Source organism: Physcomitrium patens, chromosome 10, assembly GCF_059467195.1.
Source record: "Physcomitrium patens ecotype Gransden chromosome 10, ASM5946719v1, whole genome shotgun sequence".
Classification (NCBI taxonomy): Eukaryota; Viridiplantae; Streptophyta; class Bryopsida; order Funariales; family Funariaceae; genus Physcomitrium; species Physcomitrium patens.
Genome location: NC_143419.1, coordinates 3,898,504 through 3,915,088, shown reverse-complemented (window position 1 = coordinate 3,915,088; position 16,585 = coordinate 3,898,504). Strand labels below are relative to the sequence as shown.

Here is a 16,585-nt window from a genome sequence, read left to right as displayed (position 1 = left end):
TTCGACCTAGGTTGCTAACCAGCCCTCTCCGGGTATTAATATCTAGTTTTTTTAAGTAAATTTTGCTAGAATTTACTCTTAACTCCTCTTCTTAAGATACCTATAATATTTATTTTTCTAATCTACTTTGTTTTGTAATAGTATAAATAAAGTATCTACTTTATTTATGGTCCTACAAAGTAAATATAAGTCACCTTTCTAAAAGGCAATATTGATACCTTTTAGTTTTACTATCCTTTTGACTATTAACTATATTTCTAAGATAATTTGCTTTAATACTTTGAACTAAGATCTCATACATTATAATAATCTTGACACTCTTTCACCTATTAGTCATGTTACATCACGACAACGATGACTAGACTAAGAGCACCTTCTAGATGATAGTGCCATTCTTGAAACAAATCCACAATTGCAAGAAGTTTTTTATCATGGATCTTGTAGTTGATCTTTGCTATTGAAAATTTTCTGGAATGAAAAGCTACTAGGTGAAGTTTATTATCTGTTTCCATTTGTGACCATACAACACTCAAAGAAAATTCTAATGCATTTGTTTCCATAAAAAATAGCTTAAAAAAATCGACGCGATACAACATTAGTGCAGAATCAAAGGTTGTCTTCAAAGCTTCAAATGCTTCTTTTGTTCCTTGATTCTATTGAAGTTTGTCTTTACTAGTCAAATGTGTAAGTGGAGCTGCAACTTGAGAGAAGTCTTTAATGAAGATCTGATAGTAGTTGGCAAAGTCCAAAAAGCATTAGACATCTCTTACCGTTTTTGAAATCTTCCAATCCATAATAGCTTGAACTTTCTTAGGATCCATCATAAGTCCATTATTTGAAATGATGTATCCTAAGAAGTTTACTTGAGTAGTGTGAAATACATACTTTTCTATCTTGGTATAGAATCCCTCATCTTTTAGTTTTGTAATACATGACACACATGAAGTTCATGTTCTTTTGTGTTCTTAGAATAGAGTAAGATGTTGTCTAGATAACAAATAATAAAATCATCTAAAAATTCCCAAAAGACATCATTCAATAGATGTTGAAATGATGCTGATGCATTTGTTAGTCTAAAAGGCATGACATTGTATTTGAAATGTCCATAACTTGTTTGAAATGCAGTCTTCTATTCATCTCCTTCTTTGATGCATACCAGATTGTATGCTCCTCATAGATCTATTTTTGTATAGATCTTAGCTTGATTCAACTAATCAAGGAGTCTAAGTATCAAAGGTAGTGGGTACCTGTTCTTGATGGTGATTTTGTTGAGTCCTCGATAATTGACACACATCTACAATAATCCATCTATTTTCTTTACAAATAAAATTAGAGCTCTTATTGGAGATTTGGAATGGCGTATGAAATTCTTAGCTAGATTCTCTTCAATATACTCCTTGAATTGAGCCAATTCATTTTGTGATAAACTATAGATTGATCCAAATGGCGATTGTGCTCCTTCTTGAAGGTCAATTGAGCAATCACAGGGACAATGTTCTGGAAGAGTATCTGCATTTTTTTTCTCAAATATATCTTGAAAATCTTAATATTGGGTTGAAATACCACTTAAAGTCTTTCTACCAATAGAAACATATGCGACATAAATGATACAAGGTGATTCTTCTTTTGCAGCATACAAAAAAGCTCTTGCACCTACAAATATAGGTTTAATTATATTAAATTTATGAATTCTTATTTGATTAGCTATGCTCTTAGTTATAATTTTAAAAAAGTCAAGACTATGAGAAGTCCAATCTATTTTAGGATTATATTTTTTTAGCCATAATAAACCTAAAATGACTAGATTAGAAGGAGATCTAATGATATTAAATATTATAAAGCTACTATGACCATTAGTTGCTACTTCTATAAGAAAGATTTCATGAGTAACATCTCCTGAAGACAATGGACGACCATCTATGACTTCTACATGAACGGGTTTAGTTTTCTTCACTAAAAGTATGCTATGTCTTTTAGCAAATTCTTCATCTAAGAAACATGCTGAGGCTCTTGAATCTAACAAAGTAGAGGCTTTGTGTTATTTAGGTCCTAAAATAATATTTATCATAAAATAAGGAGAGGGTTTTGAGGGGAGAATAGGACCTTCACTAAGTGTTGTACAAGGTTCTAGTCGCACGGTCTCTATTATAGTTGGACAAACTTGTTTTTTGACATACTATCTTCTTTGATAGATGTACTCTTCATTTTATGATTGTGTCGCTTCTTTAGGCAATGTCAAGCAGTGTGCTTAGATTTTCTAGAATATAAGCACAATTTAGTGATTTATTTTTTATATATTGTATTTTAATTAATTAACTTATTAACTTTAGTATATCTTTGAATTTCTAAATATATTTTTTAATATAATTTATTTATTTATTTATTTATATATTTTCACAAGTAGTTCCTTGAATTAAATTAAGTACTTTTTTTGTATATTATCCATAATAATAGTATGGATTTACTTATCCTACTTCATATCTAAAAGATCTATTATGTATTTTATTTCTTTCTATTTGTATTGTATTATATTTGAATTTTAAAAATATTCTTTGGCTCATAGAAATAGCTTTATTTGAGTCACTTTTCATGACAACGACATGGACTCATCTAGTATTACATAATTGTAGTCAAATAAATAAGTAGTAGACAACTATAAGTATAATACATCTTTTATGAATATATTATCTTTTTAAGATTCTATCATGGTTTATGTCGTTGATATTTCAAGTCATTCATAATAAATAAACTTAGTGGCTATAAAGAAAACAAAAAGCAACAATTATAATACTTAGAAGTCCAAAACACATCTAATAAATACATTTTTTAATACAAATTCTTTACTACGAAACAACCAATAACCAATAAAAATTGTGATTACTAAAAATATTCAAACTTACATAATAATTATTGTTCTTTAATTTAAAAAAAAAATTTATTATTATAAAACCATAAAATTCAAAACTTGCACACCAATTGCTCGTCTTTACTAGTTCAAAACTTGCACACCAATTACTAACTTTTACTTTGGTGATTTCTAACTCTAATTTATTTCTTATCACAGTAAAAATGTTAAATTAGAAAGCAAAAATAGATAGAGTCTATGACTTTCAAACCCATATTTAATTGATATTCTCCAAAAACAATTATGCTCCAATCTCTCGAACATATTACAAAGTGGCTCTCTCTCATTTGCTTCTCAATTCCCTATTTATTTTTCTCCAAAACATTCTTCTACTTTATCCCTGTGTTTTTGTACTATTAGTAGGTTATGTTTTTGCCATGCACTTGAAGTGACATCCACACACACACACAATATTTGTTTACTGCTTTAACAAAATGATTGCTAGAAGCAACGCTGGACCTTGCATTATTCCACAGAATTGTTGCAACACTAGTTTGTTTACTGGATTGATGTTTACTGGATTGTTTCTTTTTTTGGAGGTAGCTTTTCACTAATGAGCTGTTGCGTTCCTAGTCGCTGTGGCATTCGAGTTCTTATTTCAGGCCCATCCAACATAAACTTCAAACTTGACGAGGATTCGAGGAACATCGATGCGGCATTGCGGGGTAGGTGGGGTGCTTGAGCTGGTCTTGTCAATCGAAGTCCTTCGAACGAGAGACGAGGAAGAATGTTCTCGATTGGGAACTGCAATGCGCCAAGTGGTCATATCAGTATTCTCCACTTCATAACGTGGACACTCTTTGAAAATCTCTCCGGATATACTAAAATTGAGAATGTTCTGTAGCTTGGATGGCTCTTGACAGCAGCTGGAAATATACATACATATATTTACATATATTATCTCGAGGATCTCTCCTTCGCAGTGTATATCTCGCCTTGTGAATACTCCTGCCAAGCTTGATGCAGTAATTCCCACTACACAATGAGCGAGATTATGGTTTCGCTGCTGATCTCAACAATCACTGTCGTGCAAATTGGTATGCGTGTTTTTCGGGGTTAAATTCAGTAATTGAGAAGCTACTCACCCACAAGAGGAGTTAGCTTGTTGCCGGAGGACGTCCATCTTGACAAGTATGTTCCTCGATTATGACGCCGAAATAAAGGCTTCCACGCATTAAATGAAAACTACCAAGTCAACTTGCGGATGTAAAGCGTAAAGATTGCTTCACACTTGTCACTCTGAGGGGTGGCCACAACGGGCTCCAAATCCCATCAGGAGAATGGAGCCAAAAGGAGCCCCGTTGGAAGTATTCAGCGAAAAGCTTCAGGATTCCCTGAATCTCGATTCTCCACATTTCGTTGTAACCTGCGAGTTGCCACCACCCGCCCTTTCTCTCACCATTTCCAGCTTCCAGAATTGTGAGCTCGGCCAGAGAGAGTTCGCTGGTTTTCAGTTGCAGAACATCAAACGCAACTTCTAAGTTTGTTTCAGCTCAAGAAACTGGACAATGTGTCGACTTTTCGCTTGGTCTTAACTGAACTAAATTGTCATTTCAAGGTTGAGATATGTAGCAAATACATGATGTGGCCGAGAACTGTAACATTCGGTACTGTGGTTTCTGTAACGAAGATACGTCACTTGAAGTATGTAACAGGACATAAAGAAGATTTTTTTTTTTGTCAAGATTTGTCTTCTACCACCATTTGTGCAGTGATGAATGCAGACGTACGTTCATTCATTATCCACCGTTTTGTAGTCCAATGGTGAAAAATGGGATGTTAGCGTTCACTTAACCTGCAATGGTAATAAAAGTAGGGAGCCACTCACTTATAAGGCACTGATTGGTTTGACGGTCTCTGCATCTGATTCGATTCGAGAGAACAGGAAACGACGTGCGCGCATTCTCTGAAACATCGTCACCTTTTCTTTCTCACGCCCGTCAGCATAATTTGTGGTCTTGACAATTACGTAGCTATAATATCTCTCCGAAGATTTATGCGTGACGTAATAGTATTGTTTTCCTATGACATTCCGGCTTGCAAGCTTCCTGCTTTTTGCTCGTGGGGTGCTACACAGAGGGCCTAAGTTTGTTCGGCAGCGTACGTTGGGGAGAAGTGTCTTTGGTCGTAGGGTTGCTGGATGTGAACGTTTGTGGGAGATGAGCGTGCGTAGTTGAGATCCAAGTCGAATGTGGGTTTAGTTCCTCTGGACATGCTGCCAAGCCTTGTTGCGTTAAAGGACTGCGAACGTTTGATTGCTTCAATTTGGCCGTGAAGATGATCATAGTGGTGGTCGACAAAGAACATCGGTTTGTTTTTTTCTCTGTATTGGCATGAAGGGTGATTGATCTGGAGCGCCTGTTTGGAGATTGAAGGCACGGCTCAGAGAACCAAAGCAGGTATGGCACCACCGCAGGATTTCATGGCATCCCAGAAAGAGGAGCTGATTTCTACTATGACAGACTTGATTGCAACTCCCTCGGAACCTCGATATCCGGTAACGAAAGCTAAGAAAGGTCGTCATTCTCCTTCCAATGATCGGGGCCAACAAGCCACAGAAGTGGCCCTCCGGACAGGTTTGGATCATGAGAATTGGAGGTCTCGGAGCTTGCATCGCCTCTTCTCCGTTGGTCACTTGTAAGTCACCTTGCTATTTCGTTCAGAACTTGGGAAGTGTCGTGCCCTGGTTCCATAATCCTCCACATGATTTCGTCTTTCACCACGCACTGTGTCAATTCAGTGCATTGAATCGTTCGCAAGCAGGGAGTACGAGGAGCGATTGGAGGAAGATGTGCGATCTCATATTGTGCGCAACTCTATACATGTTCTCCGCATGAATGATCGCGGTGGCTACACTGTGCCTGCGGAAGGCCTCTACCCATTTCAGGTAACGCAATCACTTTATACATATATATATATATATATACATATATTCTTCTTCTTCTTGCTGTTGCAATGCTCGAATGTCGAGGTTCTTGTTACAGAATGTGAAGGATCTGTCGAGGAGGGTGTATCGGTCATCTCAAACTGCCTTTGGGGTTGCACTATGCAGTGGAATTGGGACTCGGCGATCGTTTCAGCTGGATGGGCTGTCTTCGACGAAGAGCGATCGTGGGAAGAGTTAGAGACTCTGTTCTCGGACCAGTGGGCTGACGGAATGGTCGCCTCCATCAACTTCCACAAGTTCTCTGAGACGTACTTCCCGGGTCCTGAGATTTGGGGCACGCCAGAGAAGCCCAGCAAAACTTCTGGCATTTCGCAACCACCTGTTGCTGCGATGGCTGCGAGATTCCTGTACGAGCACGCCGAGATGCAAGACCTGGCGAAAGAAAAGATCGAGGTCTTGTTTCCGAAGATGCTTGCATGGCATCGGTGGTGGTATAAGGTACTTAATTTATCTTAACAAAAACTAACACAAGCAGTGAATTCTCTGTTTGAAGATGCTTGAAGAAAGATGTACGAGGATTGAAAATTGGGTTTTCTTGGATGTGGATGTGCAGGCTCGCGACCCTGAAAATAGAGGCGTGGTGGCTATCTTACATCCTTGGGAGTCTGGTATGGACAACAGCCCTGCGTGGGACGAACCCATGAAATTCCGCATCGACATCGACCTTCCTCCATATGTTCGCCGCGACCTGACTCACGTCGATGCAAGCATGCGGCCAACGAAAGACACTTACGATCATTATCTTACTCTTTTGTACAGGTAATTTATTAAACCCTTTCATTTCACATTCATTGCAATGTTCACTCCTAGTTTATTCACAAACAGCGGTTTGATTGATTCACCATTTATGCACGGCAACGTAATTGCAGGTTTAAGAAGACTCATTTCTACGACCCAGACCAGCTTTACTGGATCTCCCCCTTCCATGTAACTGATCTATGTGTCAACAGCATTTTGTTTCGTGCCAATCGGGATCTGCGGTGGATTGCGCTGCAACTTGGTAAGCAGGAGGAAGCGATGGAGATAGAGAGATGGTTGGACGATGGCTTCAAGGGGTTTAACATGCTCTGGGACGATCAAACAGGAGTGTATAAATGCCAGGATCACATCACAGGGAAGCTTGCCAACGCTGCAACTTCAGCAGCGTTCCTCCCTTTATTTGCAGGTAATCGTGGTCACGGTGCGGCTCTCGTTTCATTCATGCAATTATTTCAGAGTACTGCTTGTTCGACACGATCTTCATATATTGTCCTAAACTCGCACTTGCTATATGTGAAGAAACAATTATTAGTCGTTCTTGCTTTGCTACTCTTGTAGCTGAATCCATCACGAATATGGCCAAATTCGCACAAAGCACACTGGAAAACTGCAGAACAGTGTAACTAATTCGGCCTCTTCGAATCACACAGGCGTGGCATCCAAGGAGCAAGCTGCGAAGCTGGTTGCCAATCTAGAGCGGTGGTTGAGCAAGGTGAAGTATGGAGTGCCGAGCTTGGATCCAGAAGATCCCCGCTTCGACCAACTTCGCTACTGGCGGGGCCCAGTGTGGCTCATCATCAACTGGATGATCTCGAACGGGCTTCGACACTACGGGTTTCTCCCCCACCCAACCTTCTGATCACGTTCGCTTTTGAATCGACATACGTTGTGCTCAATTCTTGTTTCGAATGAGAGGGTCCATTTATGTCTGCATGTATTCACATATCGATTGTTTGCGTAGGTATGAGGAACTTGCAAATCGTATCAAGCAAGACTCGATTGATTTAACTAGCAAGGCTGGACTGAGGGAGTACTTCGACCCTATGACGGGAGATGGATGCGGGGGTAAGCAGTTTTCATGGACGGCGGCCATGTGCTTAGCGTGGCTTGATCGACCAGCTGCTATTGCAATCGGCCACAAATTGAGTGGGCCTAAAAAACATTTAGATTGATCATTGATCATTTAGTACGTGGGATCACATTAAACCTCATTCACTGGCCTGATGATTAGCCTGAACACTGGCAACGGGTGATGGGAGTGGGACCTATTGAGAACTGTGAATGTTGGTTTGTATGTAAAGAGGGGCTCGTATACAGGTCCTCGTATCTATACGATGGACAATGAGCTGATTATTTAATGTTCCTAGATTAACTTCTATGTAGTTTTCATCTATCTAAAACTCGTCGTCTTGTTTTAATTTAGACCTGAAAAATCCCAAACCTCTACAACTACTCTGAAACTAATTGGTAAAAAGTACGCTGATTTTTTTATTTTTTATTTTTTATGTTATTTATTTTTTTCATACATTAGAACATTCAGACGATTAACGTCATTCTTCTCACGAAAAAAAACAAGAAAAATACGCAGAAAGAATATACAACGTCAAATCTACTATATAAAAGTATGATGGAATTTGTTCAAAACAATTAAAGGAAGATTTTATAATGCTCTATGAGCCGGCGCCTGGTTTTGGGCTTTGGCGATCGCGAAAGCAAACGAAGTGAGCTAAACTTCCATTTGGATACACAGCAAAAACAGTATTGCCAATACGTTTCTGGCAAATGGAGCATGTCCTATCAGTAGTAACTCGCACCATCCGCTTCCGACACTCCGTCAATTCCTCTCGAACCTGGGAAGGTCAAACAACCAAAATATCAAAACAGTCGAATTCTGCACCGACTGAAAATCTAGGAAGTAAGAAAAATGCACCTCGAATTCAGATAGAGATATGTATACCTGGAGGCTTTCACTTCTACGCAAGTTTTTGATCACCGACCCATTGCGATGCGCTTCGCTCGATTTGCACAGTAAGGGCTCCAAAAACGTTATTAATTTCTGCAAAGTACGAAAAATAGAAATTTGTCAGTGAGATTAAACAAAATTTGACACACTTATATGAAGATGCCTACGATTAAGGTTTAATATCTTTTGAAGTCCGATAATTATTGAGAAAGGTTACTATTTAGCAGCGTCCACACACTAAAGCATGAACACTGAGAACATCAACCACCATTGTTGTGGTTGTGAACAAAAATACCTGAAGAGTTGTATCAGAAGGCAGCATGCGCAAAGCTTGGGCACAATCCATACGCTCCCACCGTTTGCTGAGAAGGGTCAGTGCTTCCTCAAGCATTATGCCTTCATCTGCTATAGTACTCTGGTGCTCAAGTGGCTCTGATTCGCTTTCACTTCGACCATTCTCTGGTGTACTGTCTGTACTAGGGCCCCCAAAGTAAACATCTAACATAGGAACAAAAAAATCCAAGAAGGCCATATCCTATGTCAGAGCTGTTCGTAGCTTAACAGTAAATGCGAAAAACCATCTTTCAAGTCTTACCCCGTAACTACAAATTCCAGAGCAAATCTCAAAAGTATTATCCTGAACATGAATCCACAATCCTATGCCCTAAAAGCAGCAGACACTGGCATACATAAGAAAGCATGCCACATTCAACAATCTAATTCAGCGCACAATAAGGAAGAAAATCACTAGCAAATAGACAAACAATGCAGATCTCTTACCATCCTCAATTTGTGCAATCTTCTTGATGCCTTTGGCACGTGGCGCTGCGGTGGTTCGTTGATTAATTGTATTTCTCACGGGAGCAAGACTAGCAATAGAACGATCGAATTCTTGTATTGCTGCTTTAGGCTTAAGATAGACTTCCAGTAGTATAAGGTAGATATTAGCAGCTGCTGGGTCCTTCGGTTGCGGTCTCAAAGCCAAAGATGCGAGCGAGGCTGTGTTTCGTTGCAAGGCAGAAGCAGTGGGAGTAAATACACGATCACAGTAAGCTAGAGCTAAGTCGGCTTCATGGAGCTGCGAATAGGACACCTCTAGTTAGAAGGATAAAAGAACCCACTGCATTGATGATGATAAGAGCATTGGGTATTCCAAAACCCCACAGTATTATAAATACTCTGAATTTTGTGGTCAGGATATTAGAAATTATTTCAGGACATTAGGCAGGCGACTACACCACATACCTTGTGAGCATAAAGTGTAAGCGCAAGGCGATGCTGTCGCATACGACCCAGCAAGAAGGCCCTCTCTTCATACAGACCATCGACGGGCAACCGCTGTAGAACCCTCTCAGCATTAAATCGTGACGAATCTAAGGCAGCTAAGAGCTTCTGGCGAGCCTCACTATGACTTTTCTCATCCCATTTGTCTTGAGACATGTGCTCAGCACGCTCGTCCAGCACCTTAGTCAAGTAAAGTTGTACCTGAGGACGAACAAATACTCATTGTGACCTTAATAATTCTGTATACTTTCAAGCAATAAAAACCCATGTCACAGAACATCAAAGCCTTCATATGTGAAACGAAAGAAAAACATCGTGTTGGACATAACTGACTCCGTCACCGAGGAAGCACATAAACCTGGTAAAAGGGAAAAGCACACATCAATGCAGACGCACATTGAAGGACACAAGAATGTCTGACCATACCAGTTCATTCTCAAGTTCCAGCGATCTTGTCTCTGGTCTTCGCTCCATGATTTGCTCCAAATATGGAATTTGTAGGTTTGGTGCATTGCTTTTAAGATTTGAGAGCACCAATGAGGGTGGTAGAGGTGGGTCATAAGTAACAAATAGATTTAGTGCATCCTCTGGATGGCTTTTGAGAAGCCACTGGGAGCAGTCTATTACGAGGTCATGATCTACACTGTCTAGTGCCTGTCGACACACATACGCGTTTCGGGCAATATTCAGAGACTTAAACTTTTACAAAGTACATAATTTAAAGGTCATCATAATAATCATGTAGAGGAAAGTCCATTAAAGTACGACGTGTACGATCGTCATCAACAAATTAGCGTCGATAACAAGAGAAATGGTAGAGTGTAAGAAATGCACTTTACAAAACGAGCAGCACACCTGAAGCAGTAATAAAGGGTTTGTTAATACTCAGTGTTTAAGTAAACATGACTTGCACAACGATTTGAGGTGTCAAACAAACCTGAAGGTACTGAACAATGGCCTTGGGGCCGAACTGCTCGGGATTCTTTGGTGGCATAGCAAAAGACTCGGGGTGTTCAGCCAAACGGTTCAAGAAAAGAAGAGCTTCCCGGTGCTTATGATTACTCTTGTAGAGCTGGACGAGCTCAGCATAATGTCCACCTGCCAGTGTAGATAATAGGTAATGGCAATTAAGAAACTCAACTTTTCCACACCTGAGATCATTATTAAGACAAACGAAAATGGAATCAAAATGGTATGGACTCATTGGTTCCACAGTCTGGTCACAGAGAATGACAAATACTCTAGAGGTTGATGTCTTCGAAGACATTCTGTGCATTAAAAGAACGATCGAGATGCACAATATACATTTACAGGACATGTCACCAAGTAAACAAGTCCATCCGTGTATACCAAGATTATTGTGTTACCTTCAAGCATGACGTCTTCACAAGCATCAACATCTGCATAATTTGGGCCACTTAGCACTTGCAAAGCCATTGATAAGTTATCAGTAGAGAGTAGAGCTTGCACCAAGGCCGTGTCTAAAATCATTGCAACTTCTCGGGCACCCGAGTTCCGTGCGCTTCTCTCCTCTCCAACCTCTGCATGCTGTCAGGGAGCAACATCCTCATTCAAACATTGATATAGACCACATGAACTCTACATTAGACTACCTCTATTGCTGTAACAAATTGGATGAAGCAGAAAATGAGGAATCGCATGGAATGTCCCTGTATATTTATAGGAGCCAGCAAATTTATGAGATGCCAAATCTGATAATCAATTAGAGTACAATTCTTAATTCACCTACCTTGTCAACACTTCTGACTCGCCGGTGGGTAGCTCCAGCGACCTCAACCATGGCAGCAACTGCTGCTTCAGTCTCTTCTGCCTCTGCTTGCGCAATCACAGAGCCCCTTTTCTTCAACAACAAAGTTGCAAGAGCCCCCAATGCAATTTTTCTGTGTCTTGAATCAAGCCCTTGGTTTAATGCAAGACTTTGCAATGCAACTGCAGTATCTGCATTCGCAAGAAAGCATCGTCAACTTTGGGAGTGCACGCACATGACATTCCTGTGCACTCGAGAGTTCATTCTCTATGTTCACGCAGTTATAAGCTGACAATAGGAGAATGAATCAGAGTGCACATCTGAAGTATACACTCTTTTCAAAAATTATTACAGCTCCTGTCACTCATGGCCGTCATCAGAAAGTCTGAAAGTGTTGCTAGAATGTCTTTACCCTCTAGAGTCTCTGACGTGGAAGGCGTTAGTGACCCTCTTGGAGTAGTAGCACCAGACTCGCTTTCTTTAACGTTTGGAAGGTCCTTTGCCACACCGACATTTGGGAGCTTGATCATAGGAAATAAAGATAGAATCGTAGGTAAATCGAGGGATGATGCAGCGAAGTGCTCCATTGCTTCAGTGTACTTCTGCTGTTCAAACAGGTACTGACCATACCTGCACTCTCATTGATAAGAAGTTAATCAGCGTTATAAACTGCAAATTCCAAATTAAAGAGGACACCTAAAGCATCCATTTGCATAGAAAGATAAACCGTATTCTCCCCAGACCTATGGTACAATACAAACATGCTGTTGCATACATTCCAGATCTTGTTAAGCAACCAAGGCATCAATTCTAAGCTACTTTGTGTTTAGTAGATCCAGTTAATCCAAATTCTGATGAAAGCACTATCCACGTAACTGGCTTCAACTTGCCTAATTTAAAAAGAACCTACACGAAGGATGACGCACAAGAATTTTACGAGAGACTTTTACAAACAAACATAGTCAATTGAGTGAAAAGTACTTAGAAAAAAGGAATAATGAAAAGCTGCCACGAAAGGACGAATAGGAGCATGACTAAGAAACTTTGAAATCGCTAAAGACATAAAAAACTAGCATGTCTACTGCAACAGAAGCAAGCTGTCTGAACCCGCTCTCAACAAAGATTGAAAGAGACAAGAGAAGCGCTACCGAATGTGTATGGCGTCCTCTTTAGAGACCCGTAATGCAGCATCCTCTGGTGGTAACAACTTACACAGAGCAAGAGCATCCTCAAAGTTTCCAGAAGCCGCCAATTGGACCACCTGCAAAGCAGGGAAAAAAATAAATAAATAAATAAATTAGACACGAGTGCAGGTAAAAAATACAACATGCCGTTAAAAGCTAAAAATCAACCACCGGAAACCGCAAATATGGCTGTCGAACATTTACGCATTAACCATCTCGGCCTTTATTACTCTCTATGGAACACCTATCTGAGCACCTCTTTAGTATCTGATGCCGACACACAGTTATAAGAAATGCAGCGTGTTAATTGCTTCAGTGACTTTAGTTTGAAGCCTGTCAGTATTTAAACATAAGGATGAGCTACCGTGCCCCTAACGTACCAGTGTGACTAAAAACAGTCATCATATGTATGCTGGATGTCTAACACCTTCATACAAATACAGTCATAATGTTGCGAAAAACATTTGCTAGTGATAATTATACTTGTGAACCTGTGCATTGATTGACGTCAATCAAGGATGGCTTGTACACATTGATATACTACATGCTAACCTGTACTCCAATAGGAACTGGCAGGAGGCGATATATTGAGTAGTCAGATGCAGCAATAATCCCAGCCTCAGTAGCAAATATCACATGTGAATCACGAAGTGGTAGTGTCTGGACCAACCCAAAGGGCGCTCTCAACGACCTTACCTGTAGATAATGTTCAAAGTCAGATGATCAGATCGACAATGAAACAAGATCAAGAAAGTATGGGAATGCACAAAGACTAACATTCAAAAGGCACCAAAAAACAACAAGAACTAGCAACTCATAAAAGATAGAACAATATATGGTACATATAATTACGTCGAATTAAAAACAATGAGCTGAAGGAGGAAGAAACCTCGATGAAACGAGACAACCGGGCCAGGGCATATGGTGGCTGAATGACAACACTGGTAGGTGATTCTGACCAGCTTAAGTTGCCCTCACCAGAATGCGACAACTTGCCATTGTGATCCACTACCACACCAATGTTGTCCTGTAGAACAAGCAAACTTAGCAAGACCTTTACAACCACTACATATAAGTAAGATTCAAATTAATGCTGGAAGTACATATTAATCAGGAAACCTCAGAGGTAAGCAAGATTCAAAATCATTTTACGAAGAAATATTTTTGTAAATCAACTCATTGTCCATAAGGACATAATGCAAGAATTGGAACTCCATGGCATCCATGAGTATTTACACGAATATTTTAAGTGAGACTCATATACCTTGCCAAGCAATAGGTCACCATTTGGAAGCGGTACTGCAAGCGGGTTTGCATGTCTACCACAAGGAAAGACATCAAAACTAACGCCGGTGGAGATATTAAGAATGACGTATTCGCGCTTGATCCCTAGGCATAGGGAATCTCCAACCCAGGCCATGCACTTGACCACATCAGGAGCTGCTAGCTCTTTCACCTCTCCGAAATCTTTGTTCCCTGCAACAAATCCAGAGTTTGGATGAAAAATGAGAAATGATAGTTGATCTAGTGAACATCATATGGTACACAAAGTTTCCACTCAAATAACAGCATTCATCATTTTGATTGCAGTACCGAGCGGATGGAATGCAAATCTTTATGGGACCGTCATACCATCATATTTGTACAGAAAGAGTCTCTTGGCCTTTGCAACTGCCAGCATCCCCCGCCGCTCATCCCACGCATATAAGTTTGCACCCTTTGTCTTCGTTAGATATGCAACAAGGTCAAATTCTGGCAAGGAATGAACCGCAACCGTATCCGAGAGTGTAATCAGTAGATTACGAGATTGCAAGACATCCATGGACGTCACTGCTTTCTTTGCAAAACCAATTCGGGTATCTTTGAGAATATAAGAGCCAGACGATAGATCAGGCTCCTTGAATGAGGTAGGATTATCCATAAACTCAGGCACGTACATTCGCAATGAACCATCCATGCATCCAACAAGAATCCTGGACCCCCATAGTCCCACACTGTCGATCTTCACAGGACAGTCTTTCAGAATTTGAACCAAATCAAATGCATTGTGAACCATGATGCTCAGCTTGAGCAAGGGCAAGACCTTAGGTCAGTCCCTTCCTGTTACCAAAACAATATGTACAGATGGAATCTTCTCCTTCAACTCCTCAAAAGCGTCCTGGTAAGAGAACAGAATCCAACTACGTCAGCCTTCGAGTCCATCCTGTGAATTTACCTTCAAACTAACTCTAGCAATAATTTCGAGGGTAGCGATCATCTATATACTCCCCCGAAAAAGCAGTAACAAATAAACCCTGATACATGTTACGTCTCTGTACATAATTTCAGTTCACAGAAAATCCTCTGTCTAACAGCCACGATTCAACGCGACAATCCAAATGATTGCCAAAACTACACCGCATGCGAACAGATTGAAATTGAAGCTACATTCAATCGACGGCCTCTTTCTGGAGAAGCGATATTGCGACCCTACACGAGGATCGATACCAAATTCGATTGGCGAAACCTCTACTTCAGCAGAAAAATCGAAACCCTTCGCCACATCCAACATCTGGAAAAGATAAAACAAAACCTGCATCCACCGGGCCGTGTGATCGGAGCTCAATCCCGCAACAGGGCGCCATAGCCAACGACAACAGCTCCTAGTTGAGTTCACGAAGAGGATGGCCACGTAGGACAGCCCTAGTCTAAGCCGATAGCCACGTGGACAGTCCACGTCGACAATGGATGCTTAGAATTGATTGGTGTGTGGCACTTTCTTATGGCCTCTTAACACGTGGCTACTTGTAAGTGGGTAACCGCCATACACCTCATACTTTAAATAAAGGGAAATTCTAAAATATACCCCTGTCAAATTTTTAATTGTAAATATATCCGTCATATATTACAGGGGTGTTTCTCGTTGCGCTCCCTCGTCTGCTCCCGCCCCTTACCGATCACGAGCCTCATCCCGCGATCCCCACCACCATCTGTCGTTGTGCAACTCAGTTTCAAAAATGGACATGCCTAATTGATGTTGACTGTAGAAGAGTGGATCGGCTTTCTGCTGCGGCTTCCAAAACATTTTGCAGTGCATTGTGATCACTCTGTCGTTTTCTTGTGCTGGGCATCAGGAGATCCAGGTTTGTATCCCTACCCGCCTCCACATCAAGGATAAGACGGAGAGTGGAGTGATTCAAGTGGACTTATTGTCTGTAAGTGGAACACCAAGAATGAACGACCAAATACGGGAAGAAAAAATTGGTAACAAAGGTGGACATGCTGTGGGGTGTACGATGACGACGCTGCTCATTGTCGTTTGGGAAGACATGTATCCTACGACGATGGAGCTACTCAGTTTTGATTATGAATGTTCTATACATATATCTGAGGGTATTGTACAGTGTTTGTTGAATTGCTGTGGTGAGCAGTTCAAACACAATCATTTGTGCATCGCAACTATTCGTCGCAACTGATAAATGTTAATGTGGTAATGAAAGAGAACACAATTAATTTGAAGTACGAACTGTAACCTCGACTCACTACCAGCAATTACATGCTTATGGCTTCTTGAAAAGCAAAAAAATGCTTATCGGCAATTTCTAAGTCACGTTGGTGATGAAGAGATACATCAGCCGAGCATTTAGATACCCGATTCTACTCTAACAAAGAATGGTTTGTTAACAAAGAATGGTTTGTGCCTAGCTTGATTAGCATAACAAGCACATATCTCGCAACAGTGTTACAATGATTTCTATCCTCCACAATACTTAGCTACTATGACTAAATAGATGAA

General features: G+C 40.4%; 2 protein-coding genes across 5 annotated transcripts; one reads left to right on the top strand and one right to left on the bottom strand.

Moving 5' to 3' along the window:
- Nucleotides 1–4,782: 4,782 nt before the first annotated feature.
- Nucleotides 4,783–8,071, top strand: LOC112287543 (mannosylglycerate hydrolase MGH1). The gene is made up of 7 exons (XM_024530609.3): nucleotides 4,783–5,542; nucleotides 5,669–5,792; nucleotides 5,958–6,290; nucleotides 6,406–6,611; nucleotides 6,722–7,017; nucleotides 7,262–7,445; nucleotides 7,573–8,071. The coding sequence occupies exons 1-7, from the start codon at nucleotides 5,307–5,309 to the stop codon at nucleotides 7,781–7,783; spliced, it is 1,590 nt and encodes a 529-aa protein (XP_024386377.1). The 5' UTR covers nucleotides 4,783–5,306; the 3' UTR covers nucleotides 7,784–8,071.
- A 136-nt stretch (nucleotides 8,072–8,207) lies between these two features.
- LOC112287542 (vacuolar sorting protein 39) lies at nucleotides 8,208–15,451 on the bottom strand. Of its 4 annotated transcripts, none has more exons than XM_024530604.3 (16): nucleotides 15,383–15,451; nucleotides 14,443–14,968; nucleotides 14,075–14,286; nucleotides 13,700–13,837; nucleotides 13,363–13,506; nucleotides 12,775–12,887; nucleotides 12,039–12,256; nucleotides 11,609–11,817; nucleotides 11,226–11,406; nucleotides 10,796–10,956; nucleotides 10,285–10,512; nucleotides 9,820–10,059; nucleotides 9,355–9,652; nucleotides 8,870–9,072; nucleotides 8,569–8,667; nucleotides 8,208–8,461 (listed from the first exon to the last, which is right to left on the bottom strand). In XM_024530604.3, the coding sequence occupies exons 2-16, from the start codon at nucleotides 14,864–14,866 to the stop codon at nucleotides 8,282–8,284; spliced, it is 3,048 nt and encodes a 1,015-aa protein (XP_024386372.1). In that variant the 5' UTR covers nucleotides 14,867–14,968; nucleotides 15,383–15,451; the 3' UTR covers nucleotides 8,208–8,281. The 4 variants fall into 4 exon arrangements, with proteins under 4 accessions (XP_024386372.1, XP_024386374.1, XP_024386373.1 ...); XM_024530606.3 differs by having other exon boundaries at nucleotides 15,284–15,389; XM_024530605.3 differs by lacking the exon at nucleotides 15,383–15,451 and adding an exon at nucleotides 15,238–15,376.
- Nucleotides 15,452–16,585: the final 1,134 nt, after the last annotated feature.

Bases quoted from the DNA above. Each gene is read 5' to 3' on its own strand.
- LOC112287543 (XM_024530609.3), top strand. From the start codon at position 5,307: ATGGCACCACCGCAGGATTTCATGGCATCCCAGAAAGAGGAGCTGATT. The intron at 6,291-6,405 runs GTACTTAATTTA...GTGGATGTGCAG, and splicing joins GGCATCGGTGGTGGTATAAG to GCTCGCGACCCTGAAAATAG. The intron at 7,446-7,572 runs GTTTCTCCCCCA...TTGTTTGCGTAG, and splicing joins AACGGGCTTCGACACTACGG to GTATGAGGAACTTGCAAATC.
- LOC112287542 (XM_024530604.3), bottom strand. From the start codon at position 14,866: ATGGTTCACAATGCATTTGATTTGGTTCAAATTCTGAAAGACTGTCCT. The intron at 12,888-13,362 runs GTTAGCATGTAG...CCTGCTTTGCAG, and splicing joins CAGTTCCTATTGGAGTACAG to GTGGTCCAATTGGCGGCTTC. The intron at 10,513-10,795 runs GTTTGTTTGACA...GTGTGTCGACAG, and splicing joins CCATTGTTCAGTACCTTCAG to GCACTAGACAGTGTAGATCA.